The sequence below is a fragment of the Pyrus communis genome, chromosome 4 (genome assembly GCF_963583255.1).
Source record: "Pyrus communis chromosome 4, drPyrComm1.1, whole genome shotgun sequence".
NCBI classification, from domain to species: Eukaryota; Viridiplantae; Streptophyta; class Magnoliopsida; order Rosales; family Rosaceae; genus Pyrus; species Pyrus communis.
The window spans coordinates 29,363,697-29,380,576 of NC_084806.1; the positions used below are offsets into that span (position 1 = coordinate 29,363,697).

General features: G+C 38.6%; 1 protein-coding gene across 1 annotated transcript; it reads right to left on the reverse strand.

The window, feature by feature from the left end:
* Window positions 1-5,134: 5,134 nt before the first annotated feature.
* On the reverse strand, window positions 5,135-12,299 carry LOC137732961 (protein CUP-SHAPED COTYLEDON 3-like). Its single transcript, XM_068472192.1, has 4 exons — window positions 12,284-12,299; window positions 8,160-8,399; window positions 6,756-7,033; window positions 5,135-5,953 (listed from the first exon to the last, which is right to left on the reverse strand). The coding sequence occupies exons 1-4, from the start codon at window positions 12,297-12,299 to the stop codon at window positions 5,216-5,218; spliced, it is 1,272 nt and encodes a 423-aa protein (XP_068328293.1). The 3' UTR covers window positions 5,135-5,215.
* Window positions 12,300-16,880: the final 4,581 nt, after the last annotated feature.

The following is a 16,880-nucleotide window of genomic DNA, read 5'->3' on the forward strand; positions in this document are numbered from 1 at the left end:
ATCATCCGCCACCTAAAACTAATATTGTAGCAGTGAAGAACCCTAGCCAATTTCTCTATCTCCAAAGTCGCATAAAAGAACGTTCATTTAAAAGCTAAGAACAGCTAAGTCTTATATAAAACAAAGTCTATTATTCCAACTAGGAAACTAAATAATAATAAAATATCTTAGAAAATAAAGTCCTAATTAAGCTAGGAGAATCTGTCAGGTAACTGTCCAGCCACGTTTTAGCCTCAAATCTCCTCGAAATTCGACCCATAAGAGCTTGTTTTGAAGATCCGAACGTTCTGAACACATCTCCAGAAGGCCACAAACCCATCAGAGGTCCTCTTGGGCTCCAAAAATGCAATTCAAGCCCAAAAGGTCACTTTTCCAACACCGCACACTGCTCTTTTATTTTATTGCCAGAAAATCACCATTTGGTAGAAAAATCTGATATTTTGAAATGATCAAACCTGACTCACGAACGTCCTCCAATTGAAATTACTCCAAAATTCATCCATTTTGTTCACGTTTTGCTCCAGAGGAAGTCGAAAGTCCTATATTGAAAATACAATTCGAAGTATCAAAATTCTACCAAAATAATAGCCAAAATATACTAAGAATAGGGTTAAATATATAACGTAAAATCTACTCATCAATGAGATTGACTACTAAGTCATAATTACTATAAAATGCTTTCTTCGACAAAGAGAGAGATCAATCACAACCATGAAGGCTTTCGTCGATGGATCGAGTGAGGGACCACTAGCAAAAAACGGAAGGAAAGAAAAGAAATGTATCAAGAAGGATTGTTGTGGTCCCAAGGTCAAAGGCTTGGGTTGGCGAATGTAGGTGACGTCTTTGTTTTTCTCTCGAAAGGCAAGAGTTTGCTTGGACCAGTCTCATTAATACTGTTTGGGGTTCTTACTTAAATTTTGATTTCTTTCTTTATGCATTGTTTGTTAACACACGGCTCTTTGTTGCCCCATTAAAATCATTATTAATGTTGGGCCTTTTTAGGCCCAAACAGTGGAGTTGGCCAAAAAGGGAACATTAGGAAGCCTAATATGAGAACCAAAAGCCTAAGGCCCAAGGGGCTTAAAGAGGACAAGCCCAAGCACAACGGTCGATCGTCTTTAAACCTAGCTGACCAAAGAACGTAAGAAGGATTATAACTGCTGCAAGCACGTGAGCAGACTGACAACTTTAAGACACAAATTTCCAATGACACATCTCTCCAGATGCCATCATTTCACTCGACAACCACCTTTTAGTGATAGGGATGCCTAGGATAAGATATAAAGGCAGTCAAAATGATGCTCGGGCAGGTGAGATTGGATAACCGAGGTCGAGCAGGTGCTCGGCTCGTACTATTCTGACAAGACACACTATCTAAGTTGAGCGCATGTCACTTCCCCACCGAATTTTAGGACCAAGTGAGAGAAACGATGTCGGTACCCTAGGCTGCATAGGTGGCACATCAAATGCCAAGTGAGCTGTGTGACGACCCGTCCCTAATTTTCTATGTAATTTTTCCCCGAATATGTGAATTGACATTTATGCCTTTGTTGGCAAGTGACGTGGATGTGTTTATTGGTTCTTAAATTGTTTTTCTTGCTATCATAATTAAATTCTAGTCATCACTCCGAACGTGTGAACGCATGTTAGACTCGAATCGGACTTGTAACGTTAAAGTTACGCTCCGTTAAAGTGCGTTGACCACAGGTATTCTTGTACACGCGTGTACGGATTTACAATGTCTAAAACATTTAAAGCAATCTGATTTTATACATCAAGGGTTGTACAAACCCTGATAGTCATTCAATCCCACAAAACAAGGATCTATGTTCCCTCTCCCTTACACAATCAACCAATCATTTTTCACAAATCACCATCCTTCATTCCTTTTCCCGGTTTCTCTTCACCACCCAATTAGATATTTTTCCCTCTTCAAAAGCCACCAATCAGATCACCAACTCACACCAATCACCAATCAGAAACTCAGAAAGCTCTCTCTCTTTTCCTTCTCTCTCCTCGAAGGCATTCTCGCACTCTGTAACCCCCTCAAACTTACACCAAACCTCACTAACGTAACCCAAAAACACCACCATCATATTCATCTCGGCTCCACGAACACAACCATACCATTGGATCATGAGTTGACTGAGTTTTGGATGTCAAACTAGGAAGGTCTAAACTCGGTGAGTTTAAGTTCAACGTTTTCAGGCCGAGTTGAGGAGTTTTGAAGGTCCATGAAAGCCCTCTTACAACTCCTCGATACTCCTAGGCTAGTTTTGGTGAGGAGTTGACGTAAAAAACTAAAGGTTTTGAAGAGTTGAGTTTTGGCCATACCTTTCGAGGCATTTTCAGGCCACCTCCATCCACTTTTTGGACTCTAAAAAGGTATAATGCGATTCTACTCTTCATAAGCTTCATTTCCATATAAATTTTGTGAAAAATGGTTGAGAAATGAAGAAGATATGAAGGTTTGAAACTTTCCCAGAAACCAATGAAATTTTCCAGTTTCTGGCGAGTTCAGACGGTGGCGACTGGCATCGGAGAAGAAGACGGCATCAGGTAATGCTGTTAACTTATGTTAAGGATTTAACGGAATATTCCTAATGGCTATTAGGCCTCTGTTAGTCTCTGCCTGCACGTGTGGCTGTGCCATAGCCGGCGGGTGGCGGCGCATCCGGCATCCAAAATTTTTTCTGAAAATTTGTATAGGTCTGTGACATCGAGTAGATCGATTTCATGCATTTAAACCCTAGGTTAGAGCAAACTATAGGGGTTTTATTTAAGTTTCCGTATATGTGTTTTAATTAATTTAAATATAGTTATTTTACATATAGGGAAACGTATCCCGAGGACTTAAGGGGTCAGGCAAGGCTCGGGGGCTACGATCCGTACTTGTAAGTGGGCAGTTTGTTTGTATACCTATACATAGTTATAGTTTCCATAAATGCGTATTTACTTCATTTTTACGCTTATATTGCCAAGTATCATTATTGTGATATTAATTGTGATAAATGCTGTTATATGGTTGGGATATTACTATCATGACATTCATACATATTTGGACATGCTCATCTTGCTACACCCCAGTGTTAGTACTCGCCCCAGGGCTAGTCCTTCACGTGTATGTTCACATTTGTACCTTTCACTCACCTTGGATCCAAGTTAGGTGCCAGTCCTATCGTTCAGATTGCATTAGGCAATTGCAAATCGTATGTGATTGTGCTTCCGCACCAGCCTTCACATGATCGTAGTATTAGAGCATATTGATTACACCTAGTCCTGTTTGTGTCAAAAATTATCTGTACGAACTCGTGTGTCAGCTTAGATGGTTGAGCACTTGTTTATACTTGATTATCACATGATTATATTATTGTGGCATTTGATATATCATGACTTGGCATATTTCTGGTTATATTGTTGTTATACTTTTGTTTACATACTTACATAGTATGTTTTAAGTAAACTATACTTGTTTTACAGCGAGGGGTTAGTATGATAAAAAATAAAGGTTTTCTTACAAACGTTGTTTTGTTGACTTACTCAACTTTGTTTTTCGCCCCTCCAGGACCTAGATAGTTGTACTCTTTGTGACGTTCGAGGAACCTTCAGCAGTTCTGACATTATCTCTATTTAGAAGTATGAACTTATCCACTGTTGTGTAATAAGGGTACTTTAGCTACTTTGACTACTTCACCATAGTCTTATTGTCTATTATGCTATGAATAGTTGTAGTGGGTTCTTCCCACGACTACGCACTCTTTCATTGTTTAATTTAAATTAGTTCTAGTTTAGTTTTAATTTATTCACTTTTTCACACCACTTTTCCTTTATGGTTACGTCACCTCATAGTGACGGCCAACATGCTCTAACCTCCTAAGGTCGGGGTGTGTCAACCTGACTTGAAGCTGATAAAGTTCATTGAGGTCCTATATAAAGGAGCAGATGCCCCAAAATAGGGGGCTAGAGGACTAAGAGAGGAAAGTAAACTTGTATGAGGCGAGCTTTAATTTCAATCTTGATATCAATATAAAGCCTAGCACCACAGTGGGTGTAACCTAGTTTTAAGGGATGAACCACTTACATCTTTGAGTTCGATTCGTTTTACTTCATATTTGAAAGCCATCCAAGTGTTTGTTATTCTAAGTTGTTAACCTACAAGTTTTGAGCATTAACAGTTTGTTAACTTATAGGTTTTGAGAGTTAACAATTTAGCGCCGTCTGTGGAAAATGCGTACGATTTGGTTGTGCTTTCTACCTAGTTGACTTGAGAAGCTTTCCATGACCGTGCTCAACTGAGAGAGATGACCAGTCGAAGAATGAGAGATAGGGTCATTTCACGCAGACCCGAGACAACCTTCTAAAGGAGAAGACGAGAAGAGAAGGCCATGCTCCTCATATTGGAAGAGAAAATGAATGACATACTTATTGGCGTGGGAGAAATGAATGAGGTAAGGAACCTCATCCATGTCCAAAACACCCTGCTCCAGGACAAGAACAACTACCTTTTGGAACATATCAATCAGATGAACGATAAGATCGAGATCACATCCCGAGTAGGGGCCCATACTTGTCATCCTCCTCTGGGGATGTCGAGAGCGGAGTTGAGGATGCCCGCGAAGTCATCAACAAAATGCTCTGAGTAGAAGAAGGCAAGTAGTTGTTTGGAGACTTAGGCGTGGGGCGAAGCGGGGAGACGGAATTACAAATCCTCTCCTTTTCGGGTGTTCTCACTAGGCCTACCTAGCAAAGGATTTAGTTGACATGAGTCCAGCGTAGTCCCATGACACTCAGTCCTTACTTGCACCAAACACGGACTACTAATCCTAGCTAAGTAGTCCTATCTAGTGAAACTTAACGGGGCCAAACAAACGTGCCCTGAGTGACTAAGAGAGCATGCATGCAAATTTCAAATAAAAAGGAACCCAATTCCAATCTTAAATTGAGGTGACGTGAAAATTAGATGAATAAATCTTCCAATGGCGTCACATAGAACAGAGAGAAACCCCAGTTGATCTTGAAAGTTAATTATAAGTAATTACTCCCATGCATCTTGATTAAGGAGCAGCAAATATTCCTCAATCAACAGTAGTATAGATTTAACCAAGCTACCACATTTTATTACAATACCCGTGCATACAAATATATATATATATATATATATATATATATCTCGATAATATTGGCTGCCATCCATGATCTAGCATTAATGATTATGCTAGGGTCGGCAAGATTCTCCAGGGAGTTTGATGGGAGGAAGATCTAACATGGTCTGAAAGCCGGCCCTGTCGAAAGCAAATGAGGGAGACGTATCATGAGCATGAACAGTCGCACTCGCGGTGATAGTAGTAGTAGTAGCAGCCTCTGCTGCTGAGAACCCCAGCACACTAGTACTGTAGTCCAAATAATCAAACGGCAGCGGATCATTGTATTGATGACGATTATGATAGGGGGCGTTTGGCTGATACTGATGAGCATGATTCTTTTCCAGCTCCACACCCAAGTTCAAGTTATGCAATTTGTTGCAGGTTCTATTATTATTGTTGTTATTACTGTTGCCCGGTGTTTGGAAACGGGAGAAGTAGTTGGCCAGCTCAGTCTTGCACTGTTTGGGAATAGTACTAGTAGAACTGCTGCTGTTGCAATCTTGGTCGAAAAGGGACTTGAAAAGGAGGGAGTTGGAAAAAGAGGGTAATTGGTGGGTTTGCATGGCATTTATAGCTGGGAAGAAGGGGTCATGATTATCTTGATGAATCGGGGGAGGAAGAACTTGCAATTGCATTGGATTCTGAAATTCATGGCATGACTCTTGCAATACTAATGCTGGAGATGGATCCAGCAATGGAGGCAGGTAATTGCAATTTGAATTTATTGAAGCAGCAGCTTCATGATCAACTAGTAGTGGGCTTTTCTTGTCCCCAGATTTGTGATTTATTCGGCATATCACCCATTCCTCCTGCAAACACACAAGCATATATTATTTAACGACTACAATATCACAAAACTTCATAAATAACTAATTTAAATGATGAGTTAAAGTCGTTTAATAATCTTTTTGTTTTTAATTTTTAACTGTACATTTTAGTTTTCGTTCTTTGAAAAGTAAAAATTAAGTGCTAAATTTTTAAAACTCAATAAAATAGTTATGAAAAATGTTTACAGTTCTCAACAAAATAAGACTAAAAATTATAAATAAAATGGAAAATTCTTAAGATAGGTAAATATTTTATTGTGTAAGAAATATGGCATAGTTGGTCAACTTTTTGGTACCAAAATGAGGATTCTCTTTGTATTTTTTTTTTACGAGGATCTTGAAAATTTTCATATCATGTTCGTTCATCGTATATCGTGTAGTCAGAAATTATTTTAAATAATTTTATTTTAATTAAATATAAATAATACCTGATGTAAGATGATCAGATATGATTTAAGATGAAGGCATCCGGCTAATAAATCAATCAAATCGCATTCAACTGAAGAAAAAAATTAAAAAATAAAAAAGAAGGAAAAGAGACTGGTGCTGAAAAGGTGAATGTATAAATAAAAAAAGAAGTGAAAATACTGAGGAAACAATAAGTCAACCCCAAAAAGCGACAAATGAGAGGGTGAAATTTGCAGTTGCAGCAGGTAAATCAATAAAAAGCAAAGCAAAATTTCCAATGTAGATTGGATTCCCACGCACAAACACAGTGACTCGAGACATTAGGTGATAGGTGTGCATGTGCACGTGTGGAGGTAGTTGTTGTGGGGGTCCATACCTTGCAGGCGTGGCGGTAGGAGGAGAAGTGGCCGTCGAGACGGTACTCGTGCATGACCCACTTGGTCTTGTGGCCCCTCGGAGCTCTGCCCTTGTAGAAGACAAGGGTCTTCTTCACGCCAAGTAGGGCTCCGGTGGACGCACTGAAGACTTGTCTGTCTTTGCCGGTGGCCTTCCAGTAGCCGGCTCCGGTCGCTCTGTTGGTTCTCATCCCTGTTGGGTACTTTCTGTCCCTCAAGCTGAAGAAGTACCACTCTCTATCTCCCATCTTTGCCACGTCTACACCACCATTATCATCAAAAGTTAAATCACATAATACTTACATGAAATAAGTTCTTATTGTCATCGTCTCTAGACGCTTCAGTCTAATAATGTTTGTTATATACATAAATAATTACACATGAACAATGTTCATTTTTAGAGCATCACTATAACAGTTGATTTCATATATATGCGTTACTTTCCACGATACATGATTCATGATTGCATGAAACAGATAGCCTAACGTGGCCTAGCCAGGGTAATTAAGCCAAGCCAAAGCCAAAAGAGTCGACACATTTATAAAGTGGTTGTAATTTGTCGGATCCACATTAAATAATGATTGGTGGCTGCTGTGCACTGCTGGGTATGCAATTGCGTGCAGGAGGAGATAGATTTTCTGGCCAGAGCCATACACGCATGCACACTCAACTGCCAAAGATATATTCAACCGAACAAGGAATGCATTAACTCTTCGCCAGAGATATATACTGTTGCGAGCTACAATGAGGTCACATAATTTTAGCAAACAAAAACTTCATTCGTTGGATTTCTACTGAGTACCATGCCGAGTTATATTGCATATGTTAGTTTTGCAAGGCCTACCCAGTGAAGTTTTTTATCGAACACGAAAAATAGAAGAAGAAAGACAAAGGAAAGAAAGAAGAAAATCTACAAACAATTCATGTGGTTGCACAAAAGAAGCTGCGGTTTATAATTCAATGCTTTTGACTCATTCTTTCGGTTCGGGGGTTATACACAAATATACAGATAAATATATTTTAAAGATAATGAAACTATTGAAATCACGAGCAACTAATGACTCATGGCACTGCCACAGGATATGTGTGTGTGTGTGTGAGAGATAAAATGATTGTTTGTGTCTTGCTTCAAACTCCAGAGACACTTATTACTTTTGTCGATTTGCTAATTGATTAAGCACCACAAGCAGCATCTACAGTTAAAAGATATAACATTGATTTACCAACTAATGGGAAATAATGAACCCGACATAAATTCTACTAATTAGGAACTTGTTGAATTGTCGTCGTTAAGATTCCATGAAGATAGTGCAGATATGATGTTATTAGCTAAGTTGGCCTGGACACTGAAACTCGAATGGCAGCATTAAGTAATAAGAGTATACCTGGGAGCTCCCAAGGCTCGCATCGGTTAAGGTCGACCTCAGCAATGCGTACGCCGCAGAAGGAGCCATTGTAGACCTTGGAAGCCAGATAAAAGGTTATGAGCTCCTCGTCCGTCGGATGGAACCGGAACCCTGGCTGCATACCTTGTTCGTTTACGCCTTCCCCACTCCCATTCATCAGCTCACTCATAATTTCTTCCATTCCCAATATTATACAATCTATTTTCCAAACCAGAATAGCTATATAATTCAGGTAATTGACTAAAACAAATGACTGCTCTCGAGCTCTTTATGCTAATGAAGCTAAGGTGGTGGTTGCAACGTATATATGGAGTGGAGAAAGGGCTGGGATTTGGAGGAGGAGGAGGAGGAACACTGAAACCGAAAAACAAAGTAAATATAGTGAATGGATCAAGGAAATTATGAGTAAGTGCTGGTGGAGTACATTCCCAAAATCCAAAACCGCATGATTAAATTAAACATTTTAAAATTGTGAAAACCAAGAGAGATTGCTGTGATGAGCGTTGAGTTATGAGAGAGGAGGAGACAGGTTCGAGGAAGAGCAGTGAGAGGGAAAGAGCAGGGTCGTGTCGGGGTGGGTGTGGGTCACTCAGTGTTGTAGACTTGTAGTCTTGTAGTAAATGTAAAAGCTGATTGCAGAGATTTATGCGTGCGTGTGTGAGCATATATAATATATATGTATTGTCTTCCTTTAACAGCTAGCTAGGTACCCTAGCTAGTCTATGCTCTCTGTCCTGGCCTATATTAACATTCAACAGTAACGCCACACATACGTATATCATTTGGCCCATCCTATATATAGTACCCAACCTAGTCTATGCTCACATACATCAAAATGCATTACACCATTTCCACTTATTTGGTTGGATTTGAATCTAAGAATAGACTTATGACAGTTATTATTTATTGCTAGAATCAAATTTGCGTACAGTTGTGGACAAAGGCGAAATTCATTCAGAAATTTCCATGATCTTCAACGAGGGGAGAATAAGGTTGATTTAAGAGTGTGGTTGAATTCGAATAGGACTGCATGCATATTTTCGAGAAGGAAAATCAAGCCACGAGTGTTGTTCTAAGAAAGATTAATGGTGTGATGTGCAATACATCATGAACCTTCTTGACGAATAACCTATGGCGAAGCATTAAAAATATGAGTTCTTTATGGACATGCCCACGCATAGATAGCGATGTATGAGAGATAAGCCTATGTTAGGCATATAGAGCATGTGTGTGGTGGTCTTGTGGAGAAGATTAAGAGAATCTCCTTAGAGTCATAGATCATAGAAGACTTGGAAAGTTGTCCCTTGATAAATACCCAGGCTAGAGTATTCGTAGAAATATTGAGAGTCCTTATAGATAAAGTAATCCCCATTAAATGGGGAGATTATATAGGAGAAATTTGAGAGTCGATTGCTTGCTTAATTCGAGCCAACCAAGTTTGGCTAGTCCTGCTTGCTTGTCTATCAAAGACCTGATCTTTTGGAGTTCCGAATCATATTTTAAATCCCTAGCCGAAGTTCCAAATACATAACTAAAAAACTAGATGCGAGGTGTGCCTATACATTCCTAGAAAGACTTAGATGCCTTAGGAAATATTTTGCTAAGTCATTAAGTCTGTTAGAGTAAAACACTTGGAACTTTTCATCATTTGCTTCCTTATCGCATGATAGAGTTTAATCCAACAATCTTTTCAAAGTAAACTAACTTCGAAGTAATCGAGTATTGAGGTGAAACATGGGTAAGCTTGTAGGCCATGGATAGAACTTGAAACCCCCTATATTATAACGTTGAATGGAAAAATATCACCTCCTAAACTTAGCGTTTGTAAAGATTTTCATTGCAATAATCAAAGTACCACCTTACTTTGACACTGGGTACTAATCCCATGAGAACTTTTTGCCCCATATGTGCTTTAATGTATTGGTCATATAAGGATGAGAAAGTGTTCAATCATACCTAGAATGGTCTCTAACTTTTAATGTCAGTCCGACATGTTTGAGTTGACTTGTTTGTTCTTTAATCTTGTTCCATTCTAGGTTAAAAGATTTAAGTAGTTGCAACGTGTCACCAAGAAGAGGCTTCATTCTTAGTCTAAACTGCTTGTCCGTCCGTAGTGAATCATAAACGAAAGTTCGTTAGGGATTTAGTTGCTTGTATGTGGGTCGAAAACACCTTTAGAAGTCTTTTGTCATACCCTACGTGTTGGACCTGAGCATTTCCAGTCAAATTATACTTAGCTGACTTGGCTAAGGCATTTCTGCGTATCAAATCTCTGTTGGAATAAAATTCATCTTGAGGATTTTCTAGTCTATATGCCTCATCCACAGCTGTTTAACACATGCTATTGTAGAACGTACTTCACTTCGTACACTGGTTCATGTTATAAGTAAGTGTACTTGGGGTCGGGAATCATTGTCACCCCTCGGATGATTCCCAAATTGCCCTTTCGATCATTCCCTCGAATGACGTTGAGTCAGGTTTGAATGTTATAACCCACAATCCTTAGGTTGTATAAACTTTTCCGAAGATGGATAGTGCACTAGACTTCCGGGTCAGGGGCCATGTCCACATGTCCGTAGCTCGCTAATCCGCGCTTAATATGGCTCGAGCCTCCTAAGCTGTTAACCCAAAACTAGGGAGTGGGCTAAGGGAGACTTCTCTGACACTATCACTTTGAACTTTTTGACTTGTGATGACACAAAGTTTTAAAGCTGTGTGTTATTATGGAATTTAGGGTATTCCATGTACTGTAATGAATGGTGTAAGAAAGAACAAGCAAAGGTGAGGATTTGAAAAAAAAATCATTCCTAGCTTTGGATTTTCTATCCAGGATACACATTCACTCATGTATGTTATTAAATAATTAAGCAAAAGTACTTATCTCTTAAAGCATTACCATGATTTGGACCAAGGTTGTTCACTAGTCGGATGAGCCTTCAAGTTGTTTTCCTCGTTCGGATTCATGAAATTTTTCTTCTTACTCCATATGGTATGCCTCTTGTCCTTTTCCATTACAAGTTAGTAGTAGATAAAGACAAGTGTGGAGTTGTCATGCAGCGCTTTGCAGGTGACATTTGTTGTTGGTTCATCGGAGTAGTCTACAATTAGTTGGAACCCTTAGGTTAACTATCGACTTGATCATGGTTGTGTGTATTCTAAACTCATAAGTTGTTGCAACATGTTGTATGTCATTTGGTATGAGTTCGGAGGAAGAACTTGAGGAATTCCGTAGAGAATTCCAGCTTGCGCTATAGTGGTAAAATGACAATATAGTCTTCCATGTAGCTCGTAATTGAGTTCCTCATAATTCTATAAAAATATGACATCCATATCTTCGCAATGATGTATGGCATGAAACCCATTTTTCTTCCATCTCATATAGTTTAAAAGAATACTATAGATCCACTTCTTATCTTTTTAGACATATATGGCATGTCTATGGGAAAAATTGGTCTTGAAATCTTCATTTTCTCACGGCTGCGCAGTTCTGACGGGAATGTAGCTTCGGCTATCTTTGTACACAATTGGAAATATTGGTTGTACATAAAATTCTGAAAACTTGACGCAACAATCTTCAGCATCTTCGCTTACATTTGTGACTAGTCTTATGTCGAAATTCATTCGGGATGTCGGTTTTCAGTTAAGAATCATTCAAGTGCGCATAATGAGTTTTAGGTACAATTACATTGCCCCCAGAGCTCTACGAGCACTTGCGCCAGTCGAAGTGTTAATAGACTCAAACTGAGTTGCATGTGACTTTAGACGAGAGGTTTACTAGTCGAATTCATGATGAGGTGTTGGTCCCCAAGGAGCCAAACTTGCCTTCATTTCCTAGCTTGGAAGCTCTTTTTGAACTAGGTCCATGTTTTGTGAATTTGCTTGGATACACTTTTCCCTAATTTCTGGGGTTATCATACCTTAGAATCACGAGATGAGTCGTGAAGAAGAATACACCAATAATCAAATCAGTCATGGCTCATACCAAAAATGTCTAAGCGATGGTAATTGAAAATAATAATAATAATAATAATAATAATAATCACAATGGAACGAGACTCTTCCTTTTTGTAATTCTTGGTGTTGTAGCATGATCGCTACTATACCTTCTAGAACCGTCATGGTTCATATCTAAGTTCAAAACTCTAATGGAACTTGAGATTGAGTTTCGGAGTTAAACTTATACTTTTGTTAAGGGGTGGCTTGCCCCCATATATTTCTTCCCGTGTTGGGACTCTTCTACACTCGTTTGAGCATTTGTGTCGTTGTCCGAGCTACTGGCTCCATCATAATAGTTGACAAAAACGTTCTTGATATTTAGACCTTCTCTATGCATATTGTCTTGGATTTTAAATAGGTGGTGTTATATGAGATTCCCCTGGTCCGCTTGAGCTGGTCTCCATCTTTTATTTTAATGTTTATTATCTTTTTGATAAGAAAGTAAAGCTTCTTGTGGCCCACCAAAGCTTTCTTTCCCTTTTTTTTTTTTTTTTTTTTTTTTTTCTCTTTTTCGTTGATGGTGTGGAGCGAAGAGAATCTTTCCCTTAATCCCATTTGGTGTAGTTCTCTTTGAAAGAATTTTTAGTCACCATTTAAGTTGAAATGTTATACATGGTTTGAAGCCTTTGTTGCCTATAGAAGCGTCGCACACACACCAAAGCTCTTGTTGGCATCCTTTGCACATGTTTTCTTTCAGCAATGTATGTGGGTACTTATATACAGATTGAGGAATGAGGCCTTGTTATGCCTTCAGCTTTTGCCTTCAGAATTCTTGTAAATGTTGGGGTAGACAATGCTTGAGGCTTTCAAAGAGCCTATAAATAAGTTTCCTTCAAACCATACCCTTGGGAGGCCAAATAATTTTTCAAAGCCATGAGTTTGACTTTCTAGTATAGTTGGAGGATATGTCAAACAATGCTTCATATTGTGGTTTTCAAACAAAGTCACTAAAGAGGTGAAGCTTATGCGTTGCTTGAAGCTCTCGAGAAGCTATATAAAGTGATTTACCTTCCAACGATGCCCTTGGGAACCAGACCGGGGTCAAATTGTTGCATTTTTTAATAGGGAAAGGTATGAAGCTCTTGTAGGACCATATAAGTTATGTTTTCTTCATTTGGCCTCCTGCAAGACCCTAGTAAAGGTTGGAACTCGCCTTAAGCTTGATGGTATTTGAAGCTTACTGAAAAGTTGCGGCTTGAAAGATTTGTTGAGTATCTTGAGCAGATGCAAGATGGTCGAAGATCTTTGGCAAGTGACCACCATTATTATGATTAAACATGTTGATGGAAATAATCTTGTAAAATTTTTTGGCCTTTGTATACTATGTGTAGCATTCTAGGTTAGTAAAGCTTGGGGATTTTCAATTATTTATTGATGCTCAGAGTCTACAAGAACGAGTTGTACCGTTCCTCATCTAGTTGGTGGGAAAAAGGTAAGTTCCTTCATCACCTGGTTGGTGGGAAGGGTGGCGAGTTGCCAAAGGACAAAATTGTTTATTAAAGTACTGCTTATTTTCTTCATCACCTGGTTGGCAATAGGAAGGTGAGTTTCTTCATCAACTAGTTGGTGGGAAGAGTGGCGAGTTGCCGAGGGACAAAATTGTTTATTAGAATACTGGTACTTACTTTATCACCTACATAGTGATATGATGGTGAGTTCATTCATCACCTCGTGGTTGAGAATGATGGCGAGTTGCCGAGGGACAAAATTGTTTATTAGAATACTGGTATTTACTTCATCACCTACATAGTGATATGATGGTGAGTTCTTTCATCACCTCGTGGTTGAGAATGATGGCGAGTTGTCAAGGTACAATGTAGCACATGCTGAAGGGCAAAAATATATGTTGACACCCTTTTGGAGCTCAGTTGGCTTATGTATTGAAAGATATAATGTTTATGTATAATGACATAAGTGATGCTTATGATATGAGTAATGTTGATGACATGCGGGTTGCTTATGCATGCGTGTTGCTCGTGAATGTTTTGTTATGTATGAAGGAATTCATTGTTTGGACGTGTGACCCATGGTTTGGGCTTAATGAGATATACGAACATTCATCAATGATGCTCTCTTTTCCAACCATGTTGGTTGCACCACTTAGTTTAATTTACTTTGTGTAAAGTATGCATGTTGAAGTTCTGAGTTAGCGTAAAAAGTTAGGTCAAAGTTACACCAAGTGTTTTACTGTTTAAAAATTAAAAAAGTCAGATGAAGTTGTCTGAATTATCTCTTCATTAAGTATTTGCCCAATGGCCTGTGTTACACACACTGTTCTAAAAATTCCCACCTAGTGCCGCCTAGGTGCTACGCGGTTGGCCACCGCCTCAATTAATGCCTAGGCATTTGAAAATTAAGAAAGGGTGCCTAGACCTGCAGAGGCGCCCGCCTACACTGCCTAGGCACCCGCCCAGACCTGCCTAGACACCTGCCTAGGTTGCAACTCACTTAGATAGAAAATAGATAACTTTCCTTTTGCATTTTATTGTTTCCAATAAATTGTAAGAGACTTATTGAACACTTAAATAAACACACATTATATGTCTGCTCCTTATGTTTTCATTATGTTCCAATACTTCATAATATATATTTCATTCTATTTTCTAATTTATGATGAAATTATATATATTTTAAGTATAAACAGACACTTGTTTACACGAAATACAATAGATTTACTTAAATCTGTCTAGTCCGCCTAGGTGCTAGGCCCTAGCCCTAACCCAACTAACGCCTAACATCTTTTAGAACCTTGGTTACACAAGATCCCAAACAGCTGAAGGTCAAAACATTTGTAGTATGTGTACTCACTTATACTAGTCTTTTCTTTAGTACCCAGTGCCCCACTTTGACAAAGCGAGTCTTGTCCCCCAAGAGTCATAGTAGTTGAAGGCATGTTCACCCCTGGTTTTCTCGAAATGTCCTTCACTCTCTTGTTGCAATGAAGTTGTCGAGGGTAAAAATTCTTACCTTTTTTTAAGGGAAGAATAAGTTTGGTGACTTAGTAGGTTGCTAAGTGGGGAATGAGAGGATATAATGGATGTCTGAAAGGTTGAAGCCATCTTCCTTGGAACAACGTAGAGTGTCAAGATTCGACCTACAATGTTACTTTGGTCACCAAGCGTAGGTAATAAGTAAAGAGATAGAGATAGGGAAGCAAACACAAGATGTACGTGATTCACCTTAAGTTGAACTATGTCCACGAGAGTAGATGAGTTCTCATTAAAAATGTAGAGTTTACATGATACAAAGGTTTTAGCATCATTAGTGAGTTCTAATAATGGATTAAGTAGAATAATAGCATTAGGAATTAATTGTGGGAGACTGATCTCTTGTTATAGTTGAGGAGGGTCCTATGTTTTCATTTGCGGTTGATGTGGGATTCAAAGAGCTTTATTCTAGTGTTGACATGTGTCACGTTGTGCTTGGTCTTTTGATTGGAAGGGAACTCATGTGCTTCGCAAGGGTGCCTCATCATGAACCCTTTAGTAAGTATCCGAAGGTATAAGGTTGACAGGTTGACTATTTGTAGTATGGTACAAACACACATATTCAATACGTATTATGTTATTTGTATTGAACAATCAATACAAATAGCATAATACGTATTGAAGGATTCGGTAGTTTTAAGGTTTGTGAAGTATGGTACAAACACGCATATTCTTGTAGAATTTTGTGTGGTGATGATTGCATTATGATTTAGGTTTGGGTTGATCTATATGTACTAGTTTACCTCTCAACTCTTTTTAGCTTTTGTGTCCACAACTCTTGAAAACCTTAGCTACAGAAAACTTCCATTCTTAGGAGCTGAATTTGCATCGCTCATAGAGATGGCTAGAGTAGCTTGAGCCTCTCCACTGATCTTTGATCTTAGCATATAGCTCTCACATAAAGATCTTTAGGTAAAATTCCATTTCAAAGCCTCTCAATCTATTGATGTTCGATTGAGGAGATTTGTTCATTGTTGCTGGTTCCACATTTTGCATCTCAACTTATTCTAATTCTCTCACTGGTGACACAAGCCAAGAGCTTAAGTTCAAACAGCCACAACAGTGAAGACCAAACTCAAATTCAATTGAAGAAGTACAAGTTGCACATAGGTGCAAGTTACTCCTTTAGCCTAGCTTAGGTTCTGAGCATGAGTGTGTGATTGATGTCTCCCTTAAACCTTAAAAATGTTTAAAATAAATGTTTGTTTGAATCTTGGATTGATACCATAATATAGAGCTTAGTTATCTCTGGCAACTGTTATTTGTATTGATTGTTCTTGCTTGACTAGGATCTTATGACCAGTCAAGCCCATGCATGTTGTTTGAGTGTATGAACTTTTGTTGTTGTTTATATGGGTTATTTTGGGGTTTACTTGGGTACAAATAGGCTTTACCCATTTTGTTTCCACACATTTCCAGGTAATTCTGTTTGGTACTACTTTAAGAAGATATAAATAATTGTGAAAATCAAATTTAATGGCTAAAACACCGATAACATTTAATGAAACAATGTATTGAGGTCACACCTAAAATACTAATACACAGAATGATACAAACACATGGCAATGAGTGATGGCGATGTTGACTTAGGATTCAAGTTTTAACATTTTGTGTCGCCTATAATTTGATCGCTCTAAGTTTCTTTGTTTGCTTTACGGCTGCTGCCAATTCCCAATTTCCAATTAGTGCCATATTTTTGGGTAGAATTGATCAAGGA

Bases quoted from the DNA above. Each gene is read 5' to 3' on its own strand.
- LOC137732961 (XM_068472192.1), bottom strand. The intron at 7,034-8,159 runs GTATACTCTTAT...ATGGTGGTGTAG, and splicing joins CGAGCCTTGGGAGCTCCCAG to ACGTGGCAAAGATGGGAGAT. The intron at 5,954-6,755 runs GTATGGACCCCC...GTGTGTTTGCAG, and splicing joins CCTACCGCCACGCCTGCAAG to GAGGAATGGGTGATATGCCG.